Source organism: Coregonus clupeaformis, unplaced genomic scaffold (assembly GCF_020615455.1).
Source record: "Coregonus clupeaformis isolate EN_2021a unplaced genomic scaffold, ASM2061545v1 scaf0999, whole genome shotgun sequence".
Taxonomy (NCBI): Eukaryota; Metazoa; Chordata; class Actinopteri; order Salmoniformes; family Salmonidae; genus Coregonus; species Coregonus clupeaformis.
The window spans coordinates 118,013-128,936 of record NW_025534453.1 but is presented as its reverse complement, the minus strand read 5'-3'; the positions used below and the strand labels follow the sequence as shown (position 1 = coordinate 128,936).

The 10,924-nt window shown below is 42.8% G+C and overlaps 2 protein-coding genes across 3 annotated transcripts; one reads left to right on the top strand and one right to left on the bottom strand.

The window, feature by feature from the left end:
- Positions 1–124: 124 nt before the first annotated feature.
- LOC121561301 (lengsin) lies at positions 125–3,075 on the bottom strand. Of its 2 annotated transcripts, none has more exons than XM_045217292.1 (4): positions 2,910–3,075; positions 1,834–2,536; positions 1,526–1,692; positions 125–1,362 (listed from the first exon to the last, which is right to left on the bottom strand). In XM_045217292.1, the coding sequence occupies exons 1-4, from the start codon at positions 2,952–2,954 to the stop codon at positions 148–150; spliced, it is 2,130 nt and encodes a 709-aa protein (XP_045073227.1). In that variant the 5' UTR covers positions 2,955–3,075; the 3' UTR covers positions 125–147. The 2 variants fall into 2 exon arrangements, with proteins under 2 accessions (XP_045073227.1, XP_045073228.1); XM_045217293.1 differs by lacking the exon at positions 2,910–3,075 and adding an exon at positions 2,810–2,894.
- A 3,132-nt stretch (positions 3,076–6,207) lies between these two features.
- LOC123486099 (protein tyrosine phosphatase type IVA 1) lies at positions 6,208–10,378 on the top strand. The gene is made up of 6 exons (XM_045217298.1): positions 6,208–6,369; positions 7,503–8,107; positions 8,320–8,412; positions 8,541–8,671; positions 8,944–9,018; positions 9,274–10,378. The coding sequence occupies exons 2-6, from the start codon at positions 8,003–8,005 to the stop codon at positions 9,389–9,391; spliced, it is 522 nt and encodes a 173-aa protein (XP_045073233.1). The 5' UTR covers positions 6,208–6,369; positions 7,503–8,002; the 3' UTR covers positions 9,392–10,378.
- The last annotated feature ends 546 nt before the right edge of the window (positions 10,379–10,924 follow it).

The following is a 10,924-nucleotide window of genomic DNA, read 5'->3' as shown; positions in this document are numbered from 1 at the left end:
GGCCCTGCACACAGATGTTGATATTTCAATCATGTTTTTATTGTTTTCTGTCAAATATGGAATAAAAATATATATATTCAAAGCTTTGTATGAATTCGATCAATCCATTTGTTTCATAGGAATCCCACTGTACAATATTGACTACTTCTATATGAAATATTCCAGACATTTGTTCCTCTCTGCATCCAATTCTTCGGTCTCAATCTCAAATTGCTTCAGAGCAATAAAATACTGCACAAATGGTTCTCCCAGGGCTCCGCGAATCACATGGTCTTCGCTCAAAGCCACCAGAGCATCCTCCATCTTCACAGGGATGGCAAACTGCTGTTTCCCCAGCTGGGTGTGGGTGGAGGCCCTGGTCAGACCCGTCTCAGCCGCCAGGTTGCGTTTGATACCGTCCAGTCCTGCCGCCACGGTGGCCGCCATCACCACGTATGGGTTAGCCATGGCCGAGCCCAGCTTGTTGTCGATATGCGTCTCCCGCCCGCCGTGGCATTTTACATTGAAGGCGCTGCTGTTGTCATTGTAGCCATAGGTGGCATAGAGCACGTTGTGCTTGGGGTCTTTGACCTTCTTGGCGATGTGGCTGCGGCAGCCCAGCCCAGGGGAGAGCAGGCAGCTCATGGCGGCTGAGTGGCTCAGGAGCCCCGCAAGCCACTTCCTGCCAATCTCCGACAGCTCCCCTCCGCCGTGGTCCCCGGTGTGGAAGAGACTACGGCGGCCGTTGGCATCCCAGAGAGAGTGGGAAAGCACCCCGGCGTTGTACAGGCTGTCGTCGGTGAAGAAGCTGGTGATGTAGCTGTGTTTCCTCGCCATCTCTTTAATGCCGGTACGGAACGTGAAGGCGGTGTCGGCGGCCGCGATGCCAAACTCCGGCCTCAGGTTGATCTCCATCTGACCGGGCACCATGGCTGAGGCCAAGCTGTCCACGTCAGCCCCCATGCAGTACATCCCATTCACCAGCTGCTGGAAGAAGGGCAGGTCGTGGTTGCTGGCCAGGGTGGTGGCGGGGAACAGCATGGTCTTGGGGCCCACCCTGTCGGGCGCACCCAGGACACAGCACTCGTAGGTGAAGGAGGAGTGCAGGGAGAAACCCAGGCTCTGGAGCTGCCCCATCAGCTGCTTGGCGATGAGGCGGGGTGCTGTGCGCAGGGGGCTGCCGGTTATCATGCAGGGGTCACAGATGACCCGGGCCGTCTGCTCTGCCCAGGGCAGCACCCTGAAGGTCGACAGGTCTGGGATCAGCAGCACGTCGCTGCTAAGGTTGGCAGGGTTGTTGGCATGGTCCACCTCACTGCTCTTAGGGCTCAGGGTCAGCTCTAGGTAGCTTCTTGGCATCGGCACCCCGTATACTGCTTTCTCCTGTAAAGATAAAAAAATGTTTACATCATGGGACTTTTCCTATAGGCAAGCATAACCATTTATCAACCATTTAAACAAATAGCATTATAACATTGTGGGTTGTCTCAATACACTATAGCTAGTACGTTTCAGGATGTTTGTGTACTGTGTGTGAGATGATTACATGAAAGAAGCGGACTGGCACTGTCTTAGACCTGGACACCCCATGGAGATCCGTGGCCTCGAAGCGGACAAAGTTGATATTCTCCCGGGCAATCTGCTGCTTGATGTTCTCCATGGCTGAGATGAAGCTCTGAGTCCCAGACTTATCCATGTTGTCTTTACTGTTATCTATGAGAAAAAGAGCCAAAAGCAACTACCATGTCTGTAAAAAAATATATTCGCCTGTGAGGGAACTACTATATTAGCTACAAGTAAAAATGTTTAATTAAAAATAGCTTTTTGATAAAACTAATCCCAAACCAGACTAACCTGTTTCTGAGTTCCAGGTCTCTCCACAGTTGGCACTGCTGCTCTCGAACGTGGACGACCGTACTCCGGATTGCCTGTTTGCGCCAGTCACATCCGACCTGTATGACGTTGACGAGTCCACACCGGAGCCAAGCTGGAGGGAGCTGCTTTCCCTGGACCTGGTGGACACCCTCCTGGAAGCATCAGAGTGGGGCTTGAAAGTGGTGAAGGAGGACTGGGACTCCGGCTGTCCATCTCCCCTGTTGGTCCCATGCAGGTTGGTGTAAGGGGCTGGGCTCCCAGTATGCCCCCCCTCTTCATTCCCCCGGGCACCAAGCATGGAACTATCCTTCAGGATACTCTTCAACTCATCCATGGTCTGTCTGGAGACCCCCACCTCGCTGTTGGAAGCCATTTGGCTGTAGGTGCAACCCTCTCTGGACCACTCCACTCTGGAGGGGGGGACCTCATCCTTCCTGGGCCGGTCCCTCTCTGGAGACCCAGAGGGCCTGTGTGTGTGGGGAGAGGGGCCGATAGAGATGATGGTGGGGGGGTTTTCTGAGGGTCTGGGGCTGCTCATGTAGCTGGAGTGGTGGACTATGGACGGCCCCCCTCTGTCCCAGTCCACTGGGGCCATGTTTTTCCCACTCACCTTCACCCCCTTCTTCTTGCCCAGGCTCATTCCACTGCCATCTACCTGGTCTCTGAGCCTACTTGAGCCCTCCTGGAAACACCACCCAACCACCAAAAATATACAGTATTTGTAAGTACTTTTTTATATAGTTATTATATAGTTATTAATAAACATATTTATTTATTAACATATATACATTTTAATATTTACAACAAATAGATTATTGTTCAAATACAGTTAAATTAAAAATACATTAGTTACGCCATATTAAAACAAAAGGAATGGAAAAGGAAAACCTTTTTTACTATTTTCTTTTTCAGATTATGGAAAGTGATGTTTTTTACGTTTTTTCAATTCAGTTACCATTCATGAGTGAAAAAACAACAACAACATTGAGTCCAAATCCAAAACACTATACTGGGATTTACAGTACTAATAATTATAAAACAGCTAGAGATGTTACCTCGAGAACGAGATCCTCTGAGTCATGCATTCCTTTTATACTCATTTGTGAGTTTTGAGCTGAGATTTGAGTGCCTTCATTTGAAACCAGAGCTATGCTCGCACATTTATTTGATGGACAATTGGCACAATGGTGATGGATTGGAAAATTCTTTCACCACACCCATGGGCACTCCTGTTGGACACTGGTATCCACTGACAACTGGTAGAGACTGAAACACTTCTGCTTTCACCCCATTGGCTATTAACATCAACAATTCAATATCCCCCTTTGTTTCAATGCAAAGGGAGTTGGAGACAAAAACACACAGCTCAGCTATTTTGTTTGTGCCTCCAATCATGACACTCGGGCAGTTTCTAGAAAGATGCATTTAGTTCAAAAGTACTTTTTCTAGAATAATGAGAAACATTAACATATTCATCAAGCAAGCAAATCGGGGTGTTCCTGCATGTGGGCATTCCTGCTTCTGCGGAAACCCTCTTTATACTTCTATTGGTCCATTTTTAAGCTATAGACTCAGTCAGTATTCAAGTAATAATAAGGAATTCCCCTTAACCACGCCCACAAATTGGGGAAAACCAACATTCTTTCCTATTGACCCCCATTGTAAAAGAGGCAACATCCTAAAAAAAAATGTGCTGTCATGTTAACAAGCAACTTATCCTAAAAACAGGACATATCAAAGTAAAATGGACAATATGGAATGGACAATCACAACTGTTGTCCGGGAGTTTCACTCCATTGTCATGATCAGAGGTTTCAAGTTTGTATCCGTAAATTGTCCGGACCAGACGTCTTTTTTTGGTGTTTTACAAACGGTAGGCTTACCACATAGATGGGCGTACATAAAATGTGATTTCACCTCAGTAAACTTGGACTGACGCCGTCCGGACCGGCCTTGATTTCCACATCCACGGACATTGATTTTGGAAAAATATGTATTTTCACCTTTCATTAAGAACCTAAATTGAACCTAACTTCAACGTCTGGAAAATACATATTTTACACATATTTTTTCAACATCATTTTGCTTAGTTGGGACTATTCTAGTTTTATTTTATTATTATTATTATTATTTTTTTTTTGGGGGGGGGGTCTCTTCGTAACATATTGTATGTTTAGCAAATTTGTAACATATCTTACAAATTGTAATTCGTAACATATCATACGAAATGGATGATGGACATCCACAAGTGTCCCGGATTTACGTACAGAGTAATAACAAATGCTCTGAGGCCAGGTTGTAGCTAGCGGTAGACAGTTTCCTTCGCCCGCACGGTTTGCTCCGATAAACAGCAGGCGGGAGGCGGGAGGCGGGGGCGACACCGTGTGCTAGCTAGCGAACTGGCAAGCTAGCTAGCAAATGGTGTCGCCAGCCTCCCGCCTGCTGTGCTTGCGGAAGGCGGGGGCGACCGGTAGATAGTGTCCTTCGCCCACCCGCCTGTCGGGCACTGTTTTACCGCAGTTCTGTTAATGATGGTGAGGGCAGGTGTTCGGCATGCAGGAGCGAAGGACACTACCGGTGTCGCCCCCGCGTCCCGCTAGCTAGCAAGGAGACTCCGGGAGGCAGGCAAAACACTTTTATGACCCTTTTGACCCACATTCAGAAGTGTCACACAAGCATGAAGACAAAATACAGTATAGTATGAAGATAGGCAGAAACTGCTTCTCCAATAGACATTTTTCACTGCTCTCATTGACTTCTCAAACCCCGGCCTGGTCTGCTTCGCAAGCGTTACCAGAAGTCTTGCGATGTTTCGCCTCTGGGTTTAGAAACTCTGTGATGAAGATGTCATGCTCGAGGGGGAGTTCATGCAGAAACCAATGGGGTGCTCGAATTGTGTGCTACTGTTGCACACTATTGGCTTCTATAGCCACAAAGTCATAAACCATTTTCTACAATTTCCCTGCTTTATAGGTCATGAACAGTAAAAATCATGTTTTTCATGAAATGGAATGACATTTGAAGGAAACCAGATCAAAATATGATGACCAAAGTATAATTTTAATACACCAATGGTAACATGATATTCTCTTACCTAATTTAAATAAGTACTGCCTTGTAACCAACATTGGAGAAGGTGTGTTTGCAGAGGAGCATGGTTTATATAGCTAGATAGCTAATCTACTGGTGCCAAAATGTGACTGTAGGGTGTCAGCAAATATAATTAAAAGTTTACCCTATTCATCTATGGCAAATATACTTACATACTGAACAAAAATATAAATGCAACATGTAACAATTTCAACAATTTTACTGAATTACAGTTCATATGAGGAAATCTGTCAATTGAGATAAATTCATTTGGCCTTAATCTATGGATTTCACATGACTGGGCAGGGGCACAGCCATGGGTGGGCCTGGGAGGGCATAGGCCCACCCACTTGGGAGCCAGGCCCACCCACTGGGGAGCCAGGCCCAGTCAATCAGAATGAGTTTTTCCCCACAAAAGGGCCTTATTACAGACAGAAATACTCCTCAGTTTCATCAGCTGTCACATGTGTAATGATCATGCTGTTTAATCAGCTTGTTGATATGCCACACCTGTCAGGTGGATGGATTATCTTGGCAAAGGAGAAATGCTCACTAACAGGGGTGCAAACAAATTTGTGCACAACATTTGAGATAAATAAGCTTTTTGTGCGTATGGAAAATGTCTTGGATCTTTTATTTCAGCTCATGAAACATGGGACCAACACTTTACATGTTTTGTTTATATTTTTGTTCAGTATATGTTTCCTCTTTCATCTGTGTCTGGTGTTAGCTAGTTACTGGCTAGCTAGGTCTTCAGCCAGCATGGAACAAAAGGGGGAGGGTTGTTCAAAACTCTGACGCAGTTGTCAAGTCAAGACATCAGTCGGTGCTGCTGTGAACCGTATCACAAGAGCCGTATCCCCCCCCCCGTTGTTTGAGTTTCTTTGTGTACCCCCCCCCCACACCCCACTCAGCCTGTCTTTTCAAACTTCCTGTACTTTTCAGAATGACTGTTCAGGACCTTTAAAATTTGATTTAAACCTAACCCTATCCTTATCCCTTAAATCCTTAAACTAAGACCAAAAAGCAACAACAACAAAAATGTGCTTATGTTGACTTTGTGGCTGTGGAAGCTAGTGGAAACCCTAAATGATAAACACTTTATAGTCAATATTGAAGAATAATTACGTATTCAAACAGAGGTGAATAAAACTGAATAAAGATTTGGCTTCTTTTGCGCAGGACTACAATTTGATCCCAGAGAACATGCCCAGTTTGTAGGCTTTCTAGGGTGGGGTTTCAAGAGAGCTCGAGCTCTGAATAGTGATTGCCCATTTGCCTTGCGTCGTACTAGTCGAGTAGACGCCGACTCCGCACGGAGGAATTGCCTTGACTGCATGGTGCAAAACCATTTAATATATTTACTTCTTTTTAGGGACCGGCTGTATGATTAAGCTACAATCTTCAATGAGTAAGCATATCCCAGTAAGTGTCTATTTTCATATAGCAATATTTTGTTACATTGTAGCTACTCGTGTTGTAATTCTATATCAACTGGTCTTCAATTTTTCAATTATTAAATCTCGGGCCTCTTCCACACATGCTTTGTTGTCTTTGTGAAATTGATACACCTGAGTTTTTCCGATGATTCACGGTATGTTAAAGGTGTATGCGAAATTAAATAGGCTTTTCCGTTAGATTGACATTTTATTCGAGTAAAACGAGGTGGTGGGTTGCCTTTGTGGAGCGCCTTTGAGATGCATTTTCGACGTAGCTATTACCGTCGTATAAAATTACGCATTTTTCTTATTATCTTGTCAGCAATATCATTGACAGTTTCTATAATAATTCTTACCTTAATTAACTGTAGTTTACTTCAACGAGGCGCTAAATACCTCACTATTCAACATTTCGTTTCTCCATCTCAATGGACATTGACAAGTGCTCCGCTATAGGCCTCTATACCGGTGATGGCGCCGAGTCCGCCCTCACAAAGGGCAGTTTATAGAAATCCTCTTTCATCATACTTATGTACATTTCGGTTTGTTTGGGTTTTGTCGTTGGACAGACGTCTAGGTTTGACGTCATTGTATTGTCTCTTAATTAAAGGTCCGATTTGGCTCTAATGTTCAGAACAAAACATTATTTTCCAGCCGGAAAATATCGGATTAACTATCATACTTCAAGCTTCTTAGACAGTATTTGGAGCCAGAGAAAAACATAAACAATGCTTAGAGCTAAGGGAATTATACATGACTTGTGGCAAAAATAGCTATACTGAAATTCTAGCAAATATTTCCTTCTGTCAACGAGGCATATAGTAGGCCTAATATGTATATATTACTGCTATTTGTATGCAATTATAAAGACAAACAATATGTAGAGAGTTGAGCTGCGACCTAGGTAGGCCTTAGTAATGCTACATCCATCCTTCACACATCAGCAGTCATGTTAGACCCATAAAATTAGACCTATGGTTACACCAGATCTGGACTGGAAGAGAGCAGCAATTATGTGTTTCCATAACCTTCACCTTTTCAATTGTTTGAGCCATTTCCCCCTTGAGTATAGAGGCCTTGTATCTTACTCCCTCCTCCTCCCCCTCTTGTCTCTTGCAGCAGTTCTGTGGTGTTCTGGGTCACACATTTATGGAGTTTCTGAAGGGCAGTGGGGACTACTGCCAGGCACAGCACGCAGCTGCCTATGCAGACGAGTGAACAGCAGAACTCACCTCCTCTCCGAACACATTGGACCCACAGGAGGAGGATCTGAAACGTTGGCAGGATCAGGACACCTCCTAACCTACCAGCAGAACGAGCCTGGATGGGGTAACTTCACCTGCTGCACACTGCCCTCGTTGGCTTCTGCCTGGTCAGAATCAAGGGGGAACCTGCCTTGTTTTCCCAAAGTAGAAGGGGTTTGATTTTGGTTGTCCACACAATTTTTTCTGCCAAATCCGACCTCCTTTCGCCTCATAGCCTTCTTTAGCCCACAGGTCACGGTGCATTTTATTGCGGGAATATAGTTTGACATTTTGTTGATAATCCCTCTCCCTCTAAATAAGTGTTTTCGTTAGATTGTTTTGTGGAAGGAAGATCTCATTTTTTCGTCTGTCACCATGGCGCGTATGAACCGACCTGCCCCTGTGGAGATCACCTACAAAAACATGAGGTTCCTCATTACCCACAATCCCACCAATGCCACTTTGAATAAATTCATTGAGGTGAGCCCTCACATCATTAACACAGTGATGATATCAGAAATTAATTTTATTATAAAACGTAATGAATGTTCTGGATTCTCATAGGTAGTCCCTCTCTTCCATAATATAAAGGGTCAGTTTAGAAAATATAAATGTCTTCCCTGTGTAGTATGTCAAATGGACAATGGCATATGTTGCAGATCATATGAAAATAAAAGTACATTCTTCTACAGGAACTGAAGAAGTATGGAGTGACCACCGTTGTGAGAGTATGTGAGGCCACCTATGATTCCACCTTGGTGGGGAAAGAGGGAATACAGGTTCTGGTAAGCTTCAACATCACTGTTTACATCTCCAATGCAATACTATTTTACCACCATGTTACTACCATCTTTGTTTTGGTTTCTGAGAAAGAGGGCAGATTAACTCGTTTCCCTCTCCTCTCCACCAATAGGATTGGGCGTTTGATGATGGAGCTCCTCCCTCTAACCAGATTGTTGATGATTGGTTGAACCTCCTGAAGACGAAGTTTAGGGAGGAGCCTGGTTGCTGCATTGCTGTCCACTGTGTAGCTGGCCTAGGGAGGTAAACTAGTGTTCTTATTTCCCCTCTTAGTATAGAAACATTTATAATCATGTAACAAGGATTTTAAAACATGTAATAAGTATTTATATTCAGAATTGTGTTAGATTGATGATGCTAGTTCTTTGGTAAGAATGCCAAAAAGCAATTAACCATAATATGCAGTATTTTGTGTTGGAAGGAAAAAGTCCCATAGTACTCTAACCCTAACTGCCTTTTGTCAACAAAAAAAATCTGAGTATTTACCAATGTTTTTTTTTGTGTTGCGCTCCTAGAGCCCCTGTCATGGTTGCCCTGGCTTTGATTGAATGTGGGATGAAGTACGAAGATGCTGTCCAGTTCATCCGGCAGTAAGTCTGATACAAATACACTTTCATGTAGATCTCTATATACTGTAGCTGCAGCATCTTAAAATGGAGGCTAAAACACATTGTTTTGAATTAATAGGACTAAGCAGCAATTGAGAAGTTGAAATTGCATTATATGTACCTTAACCCTTAGTACAGTGTAATTACATTGTAACAGTGGGACATTTTTCGTTGAAAAAGGGAGGCTAGTCTATTAAACCCACTGTTTTGAATTATGTATTTTCTCTCAAATAACAGGAAGCGTCGCGGAGCGTTCAACAGCAAGCAGCTTTTCTACCTAGAGAAGTATCGTCCAAAGATGCGCCTGCGCTTCAAAGACTCCAACGGCCATCGCAACAACTGCTGCATCCAGTAGTAAAGCCAACTAAATCATAGTCCATGCCAACAATGCCCCTATAAAATTAATGAATTGAATTTCTTTATCTTATCTACCTGGCAGGCTTCTTTTTTCTTAGTAAATCCATTGTGTTGAAGTATTTCCATTGGAAATCCATTCTCAAATAATTCAAGTGTTCCCTTCTCAATAAAAAAATGTAAAGTGTCAAAAAAGAGGTTAGTTAGTGAACAAGTGACAATGAGTGTTCTCTATGTGTGCCCATTGAATTGGAAAGGAGCACAGCCAGTGAAGTCATTTTGTGAACATCCAGATGTTGGTTTATACATGTTGAACACAGCCCAAGGTTTTAATTGGCAAGGGTGCTTAATACTTTTTAAAAATATTTTAAAAAGCACCGTTATGACAATTTAACATAAGTATCCCTTTAAATTTTATGATTCAGTTTGATGCTGAATAGAAAGATGTATGCCTTCCTCCAAATGGTTAAAACTTGAAATGCCTTACAATTAAAATGGAACAAAAAGGCAATCGAGTGGGTTTGTCATCCACTGCATTAGAAAAGGTGGTTCATTTTTCTACTTGGAACAAAAAAAATGTTGCCTTTGTCTTGTGCAGGACATCTACACACTTAAGTCCTTTCAGTAACTATTTTTAATATGAAATGCTTAATTGTTGCAATATTTGTTTATTGAAAGTCTGGGACCTTTTCTTTTTTTCATTTTCTCTTATCAAACCTTGTTGACTAATTACTGCCATGTCCAAAATGTGATTTGTGTTTTTCGCTTTGAAACTGGACTTCAACGTCTGCGATATTTTGTATGCCTTTTTATTTTGATGTGCGTAACTTAATACTTGGATACTTGATGATTTATGTATTTGAAAATGTGTATTATTAGGTTGGCTATTTATACTGTCAATGGATGTGTGTTTTAGTACTGTGAGCGACAAATTGTAACTGTTCACCAACTTGTGAGAGTACATTAAAATGATACACTGAAAACTTGATTTTGAATGGCATTTAATGCGCTGTAATATCCTATTGTACTCCCATTAGTGAAGGCCTATAATGTCTTGTTTTATATTGGTCTTGTTTGGATTAATGGATTGGCTTCAATTAAGTGTCTCCCAGTGGGCTTGTTCTGCCTGTAATACCAGCAGTGGCATTAACAAGAAGGATATCTGTCTATGGGACTGCTGACTGGAACTGGCAGAGAAAGAGGCAGATTCCATACTGTTTCATTTAAGATCATGAGAAACCAATTCAGCCAATGTAATCATGCTAGAATATCCCCCAAAAACATGACTAACTGAACAAAAATAAGCAGTGAGGAGTCATGGTAGAGGCTTTCCCACGGTAAACGGCTTGAAACTTATAATGTACGTTTGATTCATTTAGTGACACATAACTTTACATAATTAAGGTATACTTAAATGCCTTTGGTTTAAATGAGAAGCTTGGGCTCAATTACAGGAGAGTAATTTATTGATTCAACCCTCCCCTACCCTGTTACATGTCCCTCATGGCATACTTAATAACAATCATCTTCTTCT

Coding starts and splice junctions, on each gene's coding strand:
- LOC123486099 (XM_045217298.1), top strand. CDS start 8,003: ATGGCGCGTATGAACCGACCTGCCCCTGTGGAGATCACCTACAAAAAC. Junction 8,108..8,319: donor CTTTGAATAAATTCATTGAG/GTGAGCCCTCAC, acceptor ATTCTTCTACAG/GAACTGAAGAAGTATGGAGT. Junction 9,019..9,273: donor GCTGTCCAGTTCATCCGGCA/GTAAGTCTGATA, acceptor CTCAAATAACAG/GAAGCGTCGCGGAGCGTTCA.
- LOC121561301 (XM_045217292.1), bottom strand. CDS start 2,954: ATGAGTATAAAAGGAATGCATGACTCAGAGGATCTCGTTCTCGAG. Junction 2,537..2,909: donor CAGAGGATCTCGTTCTCGAG/GTAACATCTCTA, acceptor TGGTGTTTCCAG/GAGGGCTCAAGTAGGCTCAG. Junction 1,363..1,525: donor TGCCAGTCCGCTTCTTTCAT/GTAATCATCTCA, acceptor TTATCTTTACAG/GAGAAAGCAGTATACGGGGT.